Raw genomic sequence first — 20,401 nt, 5'->3', positions numbered from 1 at the left:
CTGTGTCGTATCAGCATATTCTTTGATATCAGTGGAGACACTGTATTCTCACACAACTGCGTCAGTGGCGCCTTCGTGGCCACCTCCCCATTATCATGCGGTCCTTCCTGTCTCACTTCTAGGATCCGAGTTGGTGCCTCACTGTCAGATCGATTTGAACAGGAGAAATGTGTCCCTCAGGGCATTTTTTTAAGTGTTACCCACTAAGCCATAGTCATCAACAGTATCACATTTATGATATGGAGTCCAGTACAGTGCTCCGTACTTGTGAACGGTTTTTCTGTTTTCTGTTCCTCCTCGGTGTTGCCACAGCGACTTGCCAGTTGCGACTTACACTGCGGGGTTAGATGAGTGGATTGCGAAGACAAGTTTTCAATTTTCTGCAGGTAAGTGTATGTGTGTGTTCATTTTAATGGTATTTTTACTTTACCTGTAATGTATGCGAGGGACTCCATGCTACATTTTAGAGATTCAATGCAATTTCAGGGCCTTATTTTTTTACCACAGTTTGGCGTGTCTGCCACATCTGAGAGAGCTGAAAGCCATATTTGTTTCTCAACATAGTCACCCTGGCGATGAATACGCTTCTCCCAACGAGAGACGAGTTTGCCGCCACCGTCAGTGTACAATGTTTGAATATTATTGTCGGAGCATAAGCACACCTTAGCTCGTACTGATTCGACAAACTGAAAGTAAGTCTTCGAAGATATTCTTAAACCACTGAAAATAGATGAAAATTAGATGGGGCCAAACGTGCTCTCTATGGAGGATAATCAGTGACAGAGAACGCTTGTATGTGGTCTGACATTGTCATGCAGAAGGAGATTGTGTTCGATGTAAGGATGAACTCTCCGAATTCGAAACTCGACTGCAGCATGGTGTTTCTCACGCACCCACACAGTTACGTTACACACCACCATGTTACACGCTAAAATTCCATATCCTCTCGCATCAGGGGAGTGCAAATATGCAGACACGGGAAATGAAGATATAAAATCTTAATAACATGAGTTATATATAAAAAGCTGCAAGGTTTTCACATAAAAAATTCTGAGGCCTCATCACAGCTCCCTTGTGCATTCTGCATGCCTTTTCCATTTCGGGTGGGTATTTTGTCCACATCTCCACTGATTTATAGTTCGAAATCAGAATGATTGCACTGTTTAATACTTCCTGATTTGGTGCATCACCTGCGTCTTTACAATCCGAAACATGATGTTAATTCTCCAGAAATACTTCAATATCAGATATGCTCAGTAGTGTGTCTGAGATTTCATCATCTTGCAAAGAGGCTATTATGTTGAGAAAAAACATAATGTTTAAGAACTCTAAAGGGAGGATGATAATGACGTGAGAAGAAGTGAATTTGTAAAGTGATGTGGTTACAGCAAAAACACAGGACTGGCGTTCCCCCATCCCTTCTTTCCACGGAAATAGACATTCTGTTGTTCAAAACAACGTTGACATCATTTCTTTACACCAGACATACTGTAATTTTTCTTCTCTGTGAATATACTCCAATAAGGGGTAAATAGTCATTATTAAAACATTATATTTTAAATGTTGTTAACGAGCAAGAACCCTTGTGAGTCAAAATATAATCAATACCTTACGACTGTTAAATTCTGACTGTAATACTGGATCGCCTTCGTCCTCCACATCGACGACAATTACTTCCTCTATCACATCATCAGACAACCCCTTCCCTCGAAGAGGGCTTCAGTGGAGTCTTCCCACAGATCTGCTCGCTCCTCTAAATTTAACGGTGGGAATGCCATTGCATTCATAATATTATCACCCTTGTCTTTAAAGTCACAGAAGGTTGGTTTGATTTTCTATATACTGAGACAATCCTCCCGACGGTCATTTCTTTTTCTGATTGTAATACTTCGTTCCTTCAGCCAGCCTTAAGGTGTTTGCATTGCTTTATGCCTGCATTTCCCTGAACATTTTTGTAATTCCTTCTCTTTTCGGTCACCTGGAATTTTTCTTCGGTTGCACAAGGTTTCTTTACAGTTACTTTCCTTGTACCTATGACTGTCCGATATTTATGACTGTCCATTTCAAAGATGCCAACTCCTATTCAATTGAACAGCCTACATTGCTATTCCTCATCACAATATACACGTCTTTAGCTAACTTCAAACGCTTCTCATTACTCCTCAAAACTTCGGTATCGGACATGCTTCCAAACAGATACTTTTGGACGATGCTCTTAAACTTCAGTCTACTCTTCATCATTATTTAAGAGTGTTCTGAGTCTACATTTGTGCATAGGTTCGCCTTACAATACACAATCTGATTTCGCTCTAGTGTGTTCCAGCTGTAATCTTCCCCTGTATTTTCCAAGTATACTACCCCTTCTGACTTTTGAACTGATTATTCGCTATCAGAATTTGAAATTTAGTGCAAAATTTCCTCCTCTGTCATTACTACTGTCAAACTCATATTTTTTCGCAACCTTTTCATCTACTCCTGTCTCTAAAAATCACATTCGAATCGATTACCATTATTATACTTACATGTTTCTTTATATACTGCAATATGCCTTCAATATTCTCACGAACTTCCAAATTCTCTTCATGTACAGATTTCACTGCTAGAAATGTCACCTGAACTGTGGTTCTGGATTGCTGTCGAATCTGTAAGGAACAACCGTATTACTGAACAACTCACAGTACCTCCCTCTTGTCCTACCCTCAGGTTATACTATTTTCTGCTGCTGTTGGCATTACCCTACAGTCGACTCACCACACATCCTTACGATCTTTCCATTCCACTTTACTCATCCCCACTATATGTAGACTGAGACTTTGCCTTTTACTCATGCCCACCTCTCTTTTGTCAGTTCCCACCCGGATATCCAAATTGGGGTCTAATCAGGAATCTTTCACCAATGGAGAGATAATCTTGCTATTTTTTTCCGTTAAATGCCACATGTCCTATAGATGCACATTATGTGGTTCTAACACAGTTGTTACTGTTGGTCTCTGCATCGTCATGGTGATAATTGCTGACCGTTTCGGCTTTTAGGAGAAATGTCATGCCCAGTGGCAAAGGTTTGCCCTGAGTCACTGTCCGCCCATCCGCCATCTTTAACGACGCAGTTGACAGACAATGGACACTTTCCTGCTGAAATTTATTCAATACTGAAGCTGTGGCGGGGTTTTAACCCGGACCTTGGATGTTTCGATTACTAGCTAAAACAGTACGAATACTTGTTGGACTCCATTGCCAGAAGTATCACAACAATTATTCCCTGTAATTATCAAATCGGTCGTTACTGCACGGCGATCACTTACTTCAAACTGATACATTTACCCACAACCATGTTGTTGTAGTTGTAGTCTTCAGTCCTGAGAGAGGTTTGATGCAGCTCTCCATGCTACTCTATCCTGTGCAAGCTTCTTCATCTCCCAGTGCCTACTGCAACCTGCATCCTTCTGAATCTGCTTAGTGTACTCATCTCTTGGTCTCCCTCTACGGTTTTTACCCTCCAAGCTGACTTCCAATGCGATATTTGTGATCCCTTGATGCCTCAGAACATGTCCTACCAACCGGTCCCTTCTTCATGTCAAGTTGTGCCACAAACTCCTCTTCTCCCCAATTCTATTCAATACCTTCTCATTAGTTATGTGATCTACCCATCTAATCTTCAGCATTCTTCAGTAGCACCACATTTCGAAAGCTTCTATTCTCTTACTATCCAAACTATTTATCGTCCATGTTTCACTTCCATACAAGTCTACACTCCATACAAATACTTTAAGAAACGACTTCTTGACACTTAAATTTATACTCGACGATAACAAATTTTCATCTACATTCCCTTCCATTTCCAGAATATTGTCCTCAAGTACGTCGCCCTTGTACAGACCCTCAATATACTCATTCCATCTTTCTGCTTTCCCTTCTTTGCTTAGAACTGGGTTTCCATCTGAGCTCTTGATATTGATACAAGTGGTTCTCATTTCTCCAAAGATCTCTTCAATTTTCCTGTAGGCAGTATCTATCATACCCCTAGTGAGATAAGCCTCTACATCCTTACATTTGTCCTCTAGCTATCCCAGCTTAGCCGTTTTGCACTTCCTGTCAATCCCATTTTTGAGACGTTTGCATTCCTTTTTGCCAGCTTCATTTACTGCATTTTTATATTTTCTCCTTTCATCAATTAAATTCAATATTTTTCCTGTTACCCAAGGATTTCTACTAGCCCTTGTCTTTTTACCTACGTGATCCTCTGCTGCCTTCACTACTTCATCCCTCAGGGCTACCCATTCTTCTTTTACTGTATTTCTTTCCCCCATTTGTGACAATTGTTCCTTTAAGCTCTCCCTGAAACTCTGTACAACCTCTGGTTCTTTGAGTTTATCCAGGTCCCATCTCGTTAAATTCCCACCTTTTTGAAGTTTCTTCAGTTTTAATCTACAGTTCATAACCAATAGACTGTGGTCGGAGTCCACATCTGTCCCTGGAAATGTCTTACAATTTAATACCTGGTTCCTAAATCTCTGTCTTACCAGGATATAGTTTATCTGATACCTTCTAGTGTTTCAGGATTCCTCCATGTGTACAACCTTCCTTTATGGTTCTGGAACCAAGTGTTAGCTATGATTAAGTTATGCTCTGTGCAAAAATTCTACCAGACGGCTTCCTCTTTCATTTCTTTGCCCAATCCATAGTCACCTACTATGTTTCCTTCTCTCCCTTTTCCTACTCTCGAATTCCAGTCACCCATGACTATTAAATTTTCATCTCCCTTCACTACCAGAATAATTTCTTATATCTCATCATACATTTCGTCAATTTCTTCATCATCTGCAGAACTAGTTGGCATATAAACTTGTACTACTGTAGTAGGTGTCGGCTTCGTGTCTATCGGTACCACAATAATGCGTTCACTATGCTGTTTGTAGTAGCTTACCCACAGTCCTATCTTTTTATTCGTTATTAAACCTACTCCTGCATTACCCCTATTTGATTTTGTATTTATAACCCAGTATTCACCTGACCAAAAGTCTTGTTCCTCCTACCACCGAATCTCACTAATTCCCTCTATATCTAACTTTAACCTTTAACCATAACCCATGAAATTTTGTAACGTATTCACGGAATCACCCGGTATACGCACTGAAAACTTTTCGAGATTGCCAATTACTTGGAATCAAGATGGATACCGATTATCCACTCTCATGTATAGTCAGTGACAGTACCTTCTTCTTGATACGTTGTGTTCCCCAAAACACACCAACTCTATGAAGGGGACTGGTGGGAGCGAACTCGATGTTGACTAATGGGAGATAGATTGTAAGTTAACTTCCCATGCACAGATTACTGTAAAATCACATGAGTCAGCTCAGAGTGCACAACATACTACCCACGAACTGGTGGAGCGATCTTATTAACCTCTACCGCTGGTTAGACCAAAAGGGACAGAAATGTAGTTGCCGGATATATTCATACGATAATGCAATGACTACTTGAATCGCTGTGTCACAGTCACGGTGGATTCATAATTTAATGTTATCACTGATTTGATATTTGTATAATGAAGTGAACTATTTGTGTTAATGCTTAACTGATGTGTTATACGACACAACAACGATGGTCTTGTTACTCGTATTTTGCTGACCATTATAGTCCTTTTAATGTTTGTTGGATGTGATGGGTTACGAAATGTTGAGATATGCAAGGTATATAAATCGGAGCTGTTGCTGCGTCAGTAAAAGGGGCAAAAGAAAACAAAATGTGTACCTGGTGCGGGAGTTACTGGTGCTGCTGCAGTTGTCGTTACTTCTGGGGCAGAAGGTTTCAATTCTGACCCAGTCGTGGATGAAACTGTGGTAACTACTGTTGGCGTTGGTGTTGTTGGCTCTGCAACAGGGGATAAAGTGTGTACTTAGCAAACATAAGACTATGAACTGTGCTGGAACTACAAGGTAATTACAAGTACATTGTAAATTGCCTCGAACTCAAGCCACTCGTAGGATCACTTGCATAAATTTATGTTAATCCAGAAAATGGATGGTCAGTTACGGCTTCCATAATGAGGAGGTTGCTGGAAGGGACTACTGTTAGTAGCAGTTTCATTTGACGTATCATGTGCATTTATCTGTAAAGTCCAAACCGTGTAAAGTTTCTCTATTAAAATTGTTTGTTAGCATTTGTATTTATATGATCTCATTCTACATAATAGCATACAAATGAGTGGACCTTGGTAAACCCTGTGAATTGGAGAAGCGATTTTGGCAGTTGCCGGGCCCCAAAGCGCTATCCGCTACTTCTGCTGATTTATTCGAATTCCTCAGTAGGCTACTGTTGTTCCTTGTTCCTTACGTTTGATGTTTTTGTAGATACTATGTGCACTTAATCACTATGTGCAATGGATATCATATTTTCTGTCTGTGTCAGGTGTTAATTCCTTTTGCAGTGTTCTGATAGTAACGCACCCCTTGTTTTAAAGACACTGTTGATTCTCAAGCATTAGGTGAGGCAACCTTAGGGACTGAAACATGATTTGCACTTGGGCCTAATTTTCTTAAAGCAAATGTTAGCAAGGATGCAAATTTGGCAATGAACCGTTGCGTTCTGTAATAAAAAAGCGTCTGCGATGATGTAAATGATTTAGCCCCTTGTAGGATTACATGAGAACGTTGATATTGATACCTCTGTAGTAACACAAGTTGAACAAGTTCATAGGGATCATTCCTTCCAGTTTTCTTCTACAACCGACAATGCAGGAATGCAGGAATATTTTATGCACGGTTTTAATACATTTACTGAGTTCAGCAGTTGTCATCACGAAAAGTAAGGCATTAAATTGTTACTGTAACATGTAAGTTTTTAAGTAAATAAGTTAACCTGGCAGTTTTCATTCCATAAGACTTTTGACACATGATGGAGTTGAGCTACCATTGATCATGGAGACAAAGTAACATGATTTAATGCGTTGTGGACTGGAACCTGGAACCCTATGTTTCACAGGTAGTATCCTACATTTCCTGCAGGTGAACACGAATTGGTGAACACCTTTGGAATTTTTATATATATATATATTTCTTTCTTAAATTATAAGTCATCCGTCTTGTGACTATTTTGATGCGGGCTGTCACAAATGCTTCTCCAGCGCTAAATTATTCTTCTCATATTATCACTTCAACGCTATATGCTATTTTTAATTTTTTCATAAATTCGACTATCTTACACCAATTGACATTGTTGTATGCTTTTCTATGTCGACACGTCCTATGAGCGAGTCTTCATTTTTCTTCAGTCTTGTTTCCATTATCAAATACAACATTCAAAAAGTCGCTATGGTGCCCTTACCTTTCCTAAAGCCAAACTTAACGTCACCTAACAGATTCTCAGTTTTCTTTTTCATTATTCTGAATATTAGTCTCGTCTGCAGCTTGGATGCATGACCTTTTCAGTTGATTGTACAAGATATTTAGCACTTACATGCCCTTAATTGCGTGGATGATATTTTTCCTAAAGTCTCATGGTGTGTCATCAGAATCATAAATTCAACACATCGCCCTGTACAAGGTTTTGTTTGTTTTGGTTAGTATAGCTAAGTGTCGGATAGACCATGAGTGACAGAGCAGCTTCTGTTCCTGCTGCTAAGAAGGAGAGTACACCATCCGTTTGTTGCATATTTTTACGAGCTTCAACCGGGAGCGACTGCACTAATAGGAACTGTCATTGCTGTGAACATATGCATACTGAGTTCACAGCTCCAGGCTGCACTGGCTTCCGTCACACAGCTTGACGCTGGTGCCAAGGGGCATAACTGTTGGGGGTTAGATGCGGGTACGCGAGAGACTTCAAGCAAGTCCCACGTATCCCCCATTCGGTCCACTGCTGTGGACCACCCTGTTCCAGACGAAGCTTCTCGGCCCGCAAGGTCAGGGCGTTCACAGAGGGCGGGCTTGCTGGTAGTTGGGAGATCCAGTGTTTCGCGCGTAATGGTTCCCCTTAGGAACAGGGCTGCCAAGGAGGGGAAGGAAGCCAGTGTGCTTTCAATGTGCATACTGAGGGAGTCATTCCGGATGTGGAAAGGCTGCATCCGGGTGCCATGAAGAGTACAGGGTGCAGCCAACTGCATATTGTGGCTCATGTCGGTACCAATGATATACGTTGCTTTGAATTGGAGGAGATTCTCTCTGGTTTTCGGCGGCTAGCGGAAATCGTAAAGACTGCCAGTCTTTCTAGCAGGATTAAGGCGGAGCTCACTATCTGCAGCATCTTCGATAGAACCCACTGTGGTCCTTTGGTGCTCAGCCGAGTGGACGGTCTGAACCATAGGCTCAGACGGTTCTGCGACCATGTAGGCTGCAGATTCCTTGACTTGTACCACCGGGTGTAGGATTTCCGGGTTCCGATTAATATGTTAGGAGTCCCCTACACCAAGGATGCTAAACGGGTAGCGGGGGATGTGTGGAAAGAACTGGGCGGTTTCTTAGGTTACAGGGCCACAGGGAACCACACAATCAGTGACCATCTAAAAGGGGGCAGGTAAAACACAGAAAGTTAGTTGTATAAGCGATCGGTATTGTAGTTGTAAATTGTAGCTGTGTTTTGGAAGAACCAGAGCTCCAAGTCCTAATAGAAAGCACTAACGCTCAAATAGTTACAGGTACAGAAACCTGGCTATAGCCGGAAACAAGTTCAGGAGAAATTTTTTCTAACGATCTAACAGTGTTCCGAAAGGATAGATTAAATGCAATTGGTGGAGGAGTATTTATTGCTATCAGAAGTAGTTCGCCTTGTACTGAAATTGAAATAGATAGTTCCTGCGAAATAGTAGAGATAGAGGTTATATTGACAATCGGACTAAATTACTAATAGGGTCGTTTTACCGAACCCCCGACCCAGAAGATACAGTTACTGAACAGTCCAAAGACATCGTGAGTCTCGTTTCAAATAGGTACGCCTCTCATACAATTATAGTTGGTGGTGACTTTAATCTACCCTCGATATGCTGGAAAAAATCTACGTTTAAGGCCGGCGGCAAGCATAAAACGTCATCCGAAATTTTACTGAATGCTTTCTCAGAAAATTATTTTGAACAATTAGTTCATGAGCCCACTCGATACATAGATGGCTGCGAAAGCATACTTGACGTCGTAGCAACAAATAATCCTGGACAAAAAGTGAGCATCGAGACGAATACAGGGATTAGCGAGCACAAGGTAGTAGCAGGTCGGCTGAATACCGTAACTCCTACAGCCATGACAAAGAAACGCAAAATATGTCTGTTTAAAAATGCTCTTAACGCCTTTCTAAGAGACAGGCTGCACTCCATCCGATCTGATCATGTAAGCGTAGAAAAGTGGTGGAATTATTTCAAAGAGATAGTGTCGACAGAAATTGAGAGATATATATCACATAAATTAATACGACGGAACTGATCCCATGGTACACAAAACGGATCAGATCGCTGTTGCAGAAGCAGCGAAAAAAGAACGCCCAATTTAAAGAACGAAAATTCTAAAGACTGCGAAACTCTGCTGAAGTTCGAAATATAGAGCGTACTTCAATGCGAGATGCTTTCAATAATTTCCACAACCAAACTCTGTCTCGAAATCTGGCAGAAAACCCAAAGGGATTCTGGTCATACATAAAGCACACCAGTGGCAAGACGTAATCAATTCTTTCACTGTGCACAACAACGGTGAAGCCATTGATGACATTGCCACTAAAGCAGAGTTCTTAAACACGATTTTCCGAAACTCCGTCAGCCAAGGAGAAGAAGTAAATATTCCTGAAATACAATCAAGAACAACTGCCAAGATGAGAAACATAGAAATAGATATCCTCGGTGTCACAAAGCATCTTGAATCACTTCATAAAAGCAGGGCTTCCGGTCCAGATTGTATACCAGTCAGCTTCCTCTCAGAGCATGCTGATACAACAGCTCCACATTTAGCAATTATATACAACCGCTCTCTCACAGAAATATCCGTACCTAAAGACTGGAAAATGGCTCAAGTCAAACCAATACCCAAAAAGGGAAGTTGTAGTCCGTTGAATTAGAGGCCCATATAACTATCGTAGATTTGTAGTAGGGTTTTGGACCATATACTCTATTCGAAAATTATGTTAAAACGTTAAAAATGCCTTCCTTGGATTATGTGTCAAGTTAACACTGTCCATTTTCCACTATTCTGCACACATTTTCCGCTTTCGAATTACGAAATTCATAACCTAACATTAAACATTTTCGTGACAGGAATATGCATTTCACGTCATTCAAGAGAAAAAAATAAAACATATATTAAGACAAATTACACCTGACGATAGACCCACAGTGTCCGAAATGCATCGTGTAGTTAATAAAACACGAAATGTTGTGACTGAAGGCGTTGTTTAATTCATACCTAAAATATTATGAAGTACCTCGGAGAAAACGATTTATTGACATGTAGTCAGCACGGATTCAGAAAATATCGTTCTTGCGAAACACAAATAGCTCTGTATACTCATGAAGTAATGAGTGCTATTGACAAGGTATGTCATATTGATTCTGTAGTTTTAGATTTCCAGAAGGCTTTTGACACCGTTCCCCAAAAGCGTCTTCTAACCAAACTGCGTGCCTGTGGAATGTCGCCTTAATTGTGCGATTGGATTCGCGATTTCCTGTAATTACAAGAGTAATTACCACCAACATATCTCCCATTAGTTAACATCGATATTGATCTCACCAGTCCCAGAGATAGAGGTGGTGTGTCCTGGTGATCTCAGCGTATCCTGAGAAATGTACTGTCATTGACTATACATGACAGTGGATAATCGGTATCCATCTTCATTCCAAGTAAAACTTGATGTTACAAAGTTTAGAGGGTGATGGTGGTGTGTAAATGTATCAGTTTTGGGTAAGTTATCCGCATCCAGCAACGACCTTCTCGAAAGTAATAGACGATAGTTGGTCTGATACCTCAGACAGTGGGGTCCAAGACGTATTGCTACTGTTCGATCTATTATGGTAGGGTAGACAACTTTCAGAGGTGACAGTGCGGACCAAGACAAGAGAAAATATCTACGAAACGTGGGTTCTAAGGTGTATGCTTTAAGAGTAATTACCACTTGCTCATCTTCGCAAGTGGGAAACACATCTCGTCTATTGAATAAGTGCTCATCACCCTTGAGGTGTAGAATTTAGTGTCCATGTTTAATAAACAATTTGTATCTACTTGTAGCAAATGTGATTAACAGTACTGAAGATGGACAAGCGCTCAAAACTCTTGAGGTATGCTTTCAGAATTAACGTTACCAGACGTTTTATCTGGTTTTTGTCCATACGAACATCTTTAGAAGTTTTCTATCCTAAAATTGTAGCAACAACAGTACCAGTACATTTTTTCCACACATCCCCCGCTACCCGTTTAGCATCCTGGGTGTAGGGGAGTCCTAACATATTAATCGGAACCCGGATATCCTACACCCGGTGGTACAAGTCAAGGAATCTGCAGCCTAAATGGTCGCAGAACCGTCTGAGCCTATGGTTCAGACCGTCCACTTGACCTCTCAACTACACTACACTGTAAAATCGCAAGAGTTGCCTTGGAACTGCACATAATACAACACAAAAATAATTGGAGCCATTTTATCACCCTCTACCGCTGGTGAAACCACTAGGGACGGAAATGTAGTTGCATAATCTCTTCATACGATATTGCAATTGACTATTTACACAGTCATGGTGAATTCGTAATTTAATATTATCACTGATTTTATATTTGCTCAATTAAGTGAACTATTTGTGTAAATGGTTAACTGATATGTTACACAACACAACAACAGTGGTCTTGTTACTCGTATTTTGCTGACCATTGTAGTCCTTTTAATGTTTCTTAGTTGTGATGGGGTATGAACTATTGAGATATGCAAGGTATATAAATCGGAGTTGTTGCTGCATCAATAAAAGTGGCAAAAGAAAAGAAAATGTGTACCTGGTGCGGGAGTTGTTGGTGCTGCTGCAGCCGCCGTTACTTCTGGGGCAGAAGGTTTCAATTCTGACCCAGTCGTGGATGAAACTGTTGTCACTACTGTTGGCGTTGGTGTTGTTGGCTCTGCAACAGGGGATAAAGTGTGTACTTAGCAATCATAAGACTATGAACTGTGCTGGAACTACAAGGTAATTACAAGTACATTGCAAATTGCCTCGAACTCAAGCCACTCGTAGGATCACTTGCATAAATTTATTTTAATCCAGAAAAAAGGTGGTCAGTTATGGCTTCCATATTGAGGAGGTTCCTGGAAGGGACTACTGTCAGTAGCGGTTTCATTTGTCGTATCGCCGGCCGCGGTGGTCTAGCGGTTCTGGCGCTGCAGTCCGGAACCGCGGGACTGCTACGGTCGCAGGTTCGAATCCTGCCTCGGGCATGGGTGTGTGTGCTGTCCTTAGGTTAGTTAGGTTTAAGTAGTTCTAAGTTCTAGGGGACTTATGACCTCAGATGTTGAGTCCCATAGTGCTCAGAGCCATTTGAACCATTTGTCGTATCATGTGCCATGTATTTTCTGAACCACAGGAGTATTTCGAAACATAGAGACGAAATTCGAGAAATAAGAGGTTAGATTGAGGATTTCTTGTTGGGGATGATGCTGAGCTTTATTTTCGATTGTGAATTATTTATTGGATGGAGAGCGTTGTGTTTGCCACATCTGAGAGTCCTGAATCCCAGAACCGTGAAACCACTGAATATCTTAAAGACCCTTAGCTACATGTCTTGGGGAGCGGACAGGTCGCGTCCCGCCAGTTTTATTGGGCTTACGTGCGTTCGCAGCTGGACTACGGTGCATGATGTATGGATCATCGAGGACTTCCTACTTGAAGATCATTGACGCTGTCCACCACGAGGTGCTGTGGCTGGCCACATGTGCTTATAGGACCAAGGCCGTACCCGGCACTGTGCTGAGACCGGGGAACCGCCACTTACCAACTGGCGGCGGCTCCTCCTTCTGCATCGGGAGTATAAGTTACTTGCAGCACCGACCTCACTAGCACAGCGTACGTTACTTGTCTACCTTTGGAGGCCGGCCGCGGTGGTCTAGCGGTTCTAGGCGCGCAGTCCGGAACCGCGCGACTACTACGGTCGCAGGTTCGAATCCTGCCTCGGGGATGGATGTGTGTGATGTCCTTAGGTTGGTTAGGTTTAACTAGTTCTAAGTTCTAGGGGACTGATGACCACAGTAGTTGAGTCCCATAGTGCTCAGAGCCATTTGAACCACTCTACCTTTGGAGCGCCTATTTTCCAACTGTCCATGAGCCACAGTGCCGTTTGGGATCCGCAAGCAGCGTGCGCTGTGGTCCATCGGTGGTTGGCCAGTACGGCCCCAAATCCAGGGTTCTAACAGTCTGCCGCCCTGGTTACTGGAGAAGTCCAGAGCGATGTCAGATTTGGTGCCGCACAGGAGGGATACCACTCTAACTGCCGTTTTTAAAGCGATGTTTTCTGCCGTTTTATCTGAGCAACACGACAATGGAGCTGTTTCAGCAGATGAGTCGAAACAGTGGGTTTCTGTTGGTTGTTCTCCCAGAGCGTGTTCTCAAGGTCCGACTGCCTCAAGAGTTTACTGTCGTTGATGCAGAATTGTCTGCGGCTTTCGTGCAGTGGAGCAGATGAGACGTTCTTCCAGTACTAAATTTCTTGTCTGTTCCGATTCTCTACGTACACTTGATTTGTTGTAACGTTGTTACCCAGCAAATATAGTAGTCCAGACCATCTAGGATCCCCTCCTCCAACTACATCGACTGGGGAAGTTTCTGGCATTCTGCTGGACACCAGGGAACATCGGCACTGAGCGCCCATAAGCACCAATTCACACACAGTAGATGTTCGGCAGTAAAGTACAAAGTTTCTGTATGAAATATTTGTTTCACCATCGCAGTAAATTAATAAATTTATTAACCCCACGGTACCAACTGTATAAATGTTTGCGCTCAATTGTCACATTGAATTAGAGTAGATTACATAAAGTCTTCGTTGCATATACCCAAATATGTGATGGTTCTCGTGGGTGTGGGATGACACAGATTCATGATTAGTGGTATAGTTTGCTAGTATGGTTATTTGGTTCATTACGATGGTCATTAAGAATCAACTTTACCTTATGATTCTGACCTACAGCTATCATGAGCTAACCTGCACCAGCCTCCAAGTATAATAAATGTTTCCTTTTTCTCCAGTTTCAGTTTATCACTTTGTACATGTAAAAGTGAAATACAATTTCCAGTCACAAAAACGTAATTACCTCTCAAAAGTATGAATATACTCCACAAGGATACACGCTTACTTCTGTTAACCTAATGTGCCCTTCACAAGTACGAGATCGCCCAAGAATTGTCACGAAAACATTCCCCACACCATAACACTCCGTAATTCTGTCTGGACACTTCCGTCTATTTTTTCTGGTTCTCTTCGTTGTACACATTAACGGCCTTCTGCCTAATGTAGCGTAATGGGTGATTCAGCAGAAAAGGACATCTGTCACTATTCAGTAGACGTCCAAATGCGGTTTTGGTGTGCAAATTCCAGCCTTGGTCGCCGATGAACAGTAATCGGCATGGATGCTTGAACCTAGCATTTACTGAGGCGGGCTATACGCAGCAACGTTTCCTGAACGGTTCTGGAAGAGACACTGTTGATAGCCCTGGACTCACTCTGGCCGTCAGTTGCTGAACATATGCACGTCTTTTCTTGCTTAACACAACTCTGCAGCCGTCGTTCTTGCCCGTCATCTAAGGCCGTGGTACACCACAGTTGCCTCGGCGGGAATTTCAGATATCGATATTTTTTTCCATACACGATGTACTTTAACCACGGCTTCACGACAAAGGTATAAGAACTTAGCCGTTTCGAAGTGTTTCGATTCTTAGCCTCAAACCAACGATTATGTCCTTTTGGACGCCAGATAAACTGCTCCGTTTCTGCATTACGACAACGACTGCACTGCTAACTGCGTCTGCCAACACAGTTTATATCCCCTCCCCCCCTCCACCACCCCTCACTGCTAGCGCTGCCACCTGCCGCCTGTAAGTGGCTATAGCACACTGACGCCACGACGTACATAGCAGTGGAAACATTAGTGTTAGTGGAACGTGTACTATTACCAGATGTACATTGACGCCTTACATAGCAGTGGCACCATTAATATGAGTGGAACATGTATTATTACCGCATGTCCATGGATAATTAAGCATCATATCCCAAAGACTGCATAAAAACCTATAAGCAACAGACAGCTTACTAAGTATCGCAGCACTAATGTTTGAGGATCTGACATTATGTGATATAGAATTAATCGGTACCAGTTTAGTTAACGATGAAATACAGACCTCGAAGTATGCACAGTGGGATAACTGATCGGTAAGCCCTAAGTGTCTCTCTAATTATAAATGGAAAATAATACACAAACGCATGCTCTGTTATTTTGTTTAACTCTTTCAGATCCTCTGCCTACAACTGTGTAAATAAAATTTTACAGCGTCTGAGCTGCGACAGAAGCATTGTTTCCCAATGGAAACCTGAGGTATACATTTGTGAATTTTCAACATTTTCACCACGCGCAAGTGCTGTCAGCTATTTAACATCTCTATGAAAATGTCAGCGAGTCAACATAGCAGTGTACAACAGCTCATGTCATCAGTACACACGGACGTGGTTGATTCGCTATATTCCAGTAGATAATCGAATATTGGTATCGTCATTTTGCATTGTATTTATTGACTGAAGGTTTTGGTGTTTAATACAACAGATAACATTTCGTAATTAATTTTTTAGTTCATAAAATGAAGCCAAGTGTACAAAGTATGTTTTGAAAACGGTTAAATATTTTTGTATAAATCTTGCATCTAAAGTCATTAGAAAATCACCTAAGAGCATCACCACATAAAGAAAAATTTTCCTTTCTCTAGAAAACATTCAGGTGTGGAAGGATTAAGGAGCATTAGTCAATCATGCACAGAATGTTTCAGTAAATATTCTTCAGTCTCATAATGCTTGACACATCATCAGAGACTATGTAGAATCAGATAGTCATTTCTGAGCTAAACAGGTTAAGAAACCTGAACTGTTTAGCTAGTTCACAATGCCATAATCATGAGGGCTAACTTGTACTTCAGCCAATGGTGGCAAAAGTCGACTCACTTTCAGCCAGAAGTATTTATATCCTTCTGCTCTCGACATTAGCAGTGTAACAATACAGTATCTGTGTGCGCCGTAGCTGTTGGAAAGATATTGTCATGTCATGTGAAATCAGTGAAACTATGTGTAGCATCAGTAATATTTGAGGGTAGTGGAATTCATTCCTTCCTCTGCACCATTTTCCTTGCATCTGAACCATGTTTTTGGATTAAGTACACAGAGGTGTTTAGTTCCAGATTCACCAAACCCCACCCACACCAGTAGTATATCATTTTACGATACTTTCTCACTTCAGACTTTAAAAGAAATCGGATTAAAACAATGACTAAGAGGTGGAGGCAGGTCAGAACCTACATATGTAGTTGTGATTCTTTATTAACGTGAAAATGGAGAAAATTGCATCGCCGTCCAAGTTTTAGATCATGAGGTACTACATTTTTGACTGACCCATGCACAGATGAGGACTCAGAACTGTATTAAATAATGATGAAGAGTAGACTGAAGTATGCCGGCCGGTGTGGCCGAACGGTTCTAGGCGCTACAGTCTGGAACTGCGCAACCGCTACGGTCGCAGGTTCGAATCCTGCTTCGGGCATGGATGTGTGTGATGGCTTTGGGTTAGTTAGGTTTAAGTATATCTGAGTTATAGGGGACTGATGACCTCAGATGTTAAGTCCCATAGTGCTCAGAGCCATTTCAACCATTTACATCGTGTGATGTTCCATCATTCCATCTCTTGTCTATAAGTGAGACGATGAGGACTGCGCGGTTTCTTAATGCCTCAGTGTTGCGAATATATTGTTTTACAGGAACTTGGTCATAACGGATGGTTAAGGTTTTCTTTGTCCTCTGAAGAATATCGTGTTTCTTCTTCCTTGCATCCTACACTTTCCTGGTGTTTTGGTCTTAAAGCCCCACATCATAGAATGCAAAAATGATACTTCAAAGAATACAGAAGTGTTGTGGCAGCTTATAATTATAAATACAAGCATGCATAGCTGTTTCATTCGTTGTGGTTGTGCTGTGTTGATCGGAGTTTGGTTATGCATATGTGTGATCTAGAAATTCTGAGGAACACGTTATTAACTTCTGCAATTGATGTAAAGAATGCACCACATAAACAATTAAATAGCACTGGACCTCAACAATTTGATAATAATTCACGATATTTATTTCCTATTAATTTACAGGTGCCAGAGTATTGTTGTCTTAGGGTAATTTATCGGCGGAGCTAATACCTTACAGTGCAGCATACTGCAGCAGCACTGCGGGTTAGGAAAGTGAGTTTAACAGATGGAAAATATATGGACGGACTCAGAAGACGCAGTACCAACAGGCAACTGTGCCTTGCACATGAGTCATGTAGCCCTATTAGACTTATCCTTCCAAGTATCTCCCATAGTGCTTTATTGATTGTGATTTGGGCAGTTAACTTCTCTACATACAAGGCAATGTATTTTTTGCGAGTAGTGCTAATCTTGCCGCTGTGCCCGAGTGATTCTAGATGCGTCAGTCTGGAACCGCGCTACCGTAACGGTCGCTGGTTTGAATCCTGCCTCAGGCATGGATATGTGTTATGTCCTTATGTTAGTTATGTTTAAGTAGTTCTGCGTTATAGGGGACTGATGACATCAGATGTTAAGTCCCGTAGTGCTCAGAGCCATTTGAACCATTGAACCAAGTAATGGTAACTCTCTATAAAATTCTAAAGGTGGCAGGGGTAAAATACAGGGAGCGAAAGGCTATTTACAATTTGTACAGATACCAGATGGCAGTTATAAGAGTCGATGGGCATGAAAGGGAAGCAAAGGTTCGGAAGGGAGTGAGACGGAGTTGTACCCTCCCTCCGATGTTATTCTATCTGTATATTGAGCAAGCAGTAAAGGAAATCAAAGAAAAACTCGGAGTAGGTATTAAAATCCACGGAGAAGAAATAAAAACTTTGAAGTTCGCCGATGACATTGTAATTCTGTCAGAGACAGCAAAGGACCTGGAAGAGCAGTTGAACGGAATGGACAGTGTCTTGCAAGGATTATATAAGATGAACATCAACAAAAGCAAAACGAATATAATGGAATGTAGTCGACTTAAGTCGGGTGATGGTGAGGGAATTAGATTACGAAATGAGACACTTCAAGTAGTAAAGGAGTTTTGCTATTTGGGGAGCAAAATAACTGATGATGGTCGAAGTAGAGCGGATATAAAATGTAGACTGGCAATGGCAAGGAAAGCATTTCTGAAGAACAGAAATTTGTTAACATCGAGTATAGATTTAAGTGTCAGATGTCGTTTCTGAAAGTTTTTGTATGGAGTTTACCTATGTATGGAAATGAAACATGGACGATAAATAGTTTGGACAAGAAGAGAATAGGAGCTTTCGAAATGTGGTGCTACAGAAGAATGCTGAGGATTAGATGGGTAGATCACATAACTAATGAGGAGGTATTGAATAGAATTGGGTAAGAGTTTGTGGCTCAACTTGACAAGAAGAAGGGACCGGTTAGTAGGACATGTTTTGAGGCATCAGTGGATCACCAATTTAGCGTTGGAGGGCAGCGTGGAGGGTAAAAATCGTAGAGGGAGACTAAGAGATGAATACACTAAGCAGATTCAGAAGGATGTAGGTTGGAGTAAGTACTGGGAGATGAAGAAACTTGCACAGGATAGAGTAGCATGGAGAGCTGCATCAAACCAGGCTCAGGACCGAAGACCACAACAACATCAACAATGCAAAATCGAATTAATTTTTAATACGAGAGGTATTACTGATGTTCTAGGGTCATGACATCTATAGACTGCTGTGTAATATTGCACAGACACGCCGTATTTTTGTTATGGAGCTTGTAGTGGTGAGGTTTTTCTTTCTTGTTTTTTTGCTTCATTTATTGGTAAAGCCCAAAATGTGTATAATTTCTCTCATGAAATTGTTTGTGAAAATTTCTACTTCCGTGATCTTTTTGTACAACCTCGAATACTAATGTCTGGACCTTGGTGAAACCTTTGTGTTTCAGACACGATTTTGACGGCTGCCTGGTACCAAAGCACAATCCGCTATTTCTGCTGATTTATCCGCATTGCTAGGTAGACCACTGGTTATGCGTTGTTCTGTAAGTTTGATGTTTTTGTAGATATTATGTGCAGTTAATCACTATGTACAAGGTATATCATATTTTCTGTTTGAGACACTTATTAATTCCCTTGCAGTGTTGCAGCACTAACGCACCCCTTGTTGTTTTAAAGCCACTAATGATGCCCGAGAACTAGGTAATACAACCTTAGGGACAGAAACATGGTTAGCATTAGGGCCTACTGCTGATGAAGCAAATGTCCCCAAGGATGCCAATATTGGCCATGAACCCTTGTGTTATGTGATACAAAAGCGTCTGTGACGAAGTACATGATTATTCCCCTTGCAGGGTTAAAGGAATGCGGTGATGTCGAGACCTCAGCGGCAACACAAGATAAAACTCTTAGTAGGGATCGTCCCTTGGTGTTTCTTTCAACAACAGCAAGGAGGCTATATGAAAGAATATGGAAGAATTTTATGCACTGTTGAAATATATGTATTGAGTATAGAGGTTGTCAGCACGAAAAGTTACATGGGCTTCAAGTCTTACTGTAAGATGTACGTTTTTACGTAAGTAACTTAACCTGGCAGATTTTATTTCTTAAGATCGGAGACACATGATGGAGTTGAGCTAACAGTGTTCACAGCAACAAAGTAAGATGACTTACTGCATTATGGACTCGAACCTGGAACCCTATGTTCCACAGGCAGTATCCTACAATTTCCTGTAGGTTAACACGAGTTACTAAAAACCACTGGAATTTTTATAGACATATTACTTTTTAAATTTATCTGTCATTTGTCATCTGTCTAGTTTGATGTGGCCCATCTCGAATGCTTCTCCACCGCTAAATTGTTCTTCTCAGAGTATCATTGAAACCTTACGTCCTATTTATACTTTTTTCAATTTAGAACATCTTACACCAATATACTTTGGCGAATGCTTTTTCTACTTCGATACGTAAAATGAGCGTCTCTTAATTTTTCTTCAGTGTTGCTTCCATTATCAAACACAATGTGTGAAATGTCTCTGTGGTGCCCTTACCTTTCCTAGAACCGAACTTAACGTCACTTAACTGATTCTCTGTTTACTTTTTCATTATTCTGAATACTACTCTTGGCAGCAGCTGGGATGTGTCAGCTGTTCAGCTGATTCTACAATATTTTTCGCACATATCTGCCCGTAATT

The 20,401-nt window shown here is 41.3% G+C and overlaps 1 protein-coding gene across 1 annotated transcript in view; it reads right to left on the bottom strand.

Moving 5' to 3' along the window:
- The window catches only part of LOC124805759 (mucin-2-like), a 193,636-nt gene that overhangs the window by 58,929 nt on the left and 114,306 nt on the right, over positions 1-20,401 (bottom strand). Inside the window, exons 4-5 of the mRNA XM_047266327.1 lie at positions 11,952-12,071; positions 5,755-5,874 (exon numbers count right to left, since the gene is read on the bottom strand). Coding sequence (XP_047122283.1) covers positions 5,755-5,874; positions 11,952-12,071 — 240 coding nt within the window. The remainder of the gene's footprint in view (positions 1-5,754; positions 5,875-11,951; positions 12,072-20,401) is intronic.

Source organism: Schistocerca piceifrons, chromosome 7 (assembly GCF_021461385.2).
Source record: "Schistocerca piceifrons isolate TAMUIC-IGC-003096 chromosome 7, iqSchPice1.1, whole genome shotgun sequence".
Lineage (NCBI taxonomy): Eukaryota > Metazoa > Arthropoda > Insecta > Orthoptera > Acrididae > Schistocerca > Schistocerca piceifrons.
This window is presented reverse-complemented; position numbering and strand designations above follow the sequence as displayed.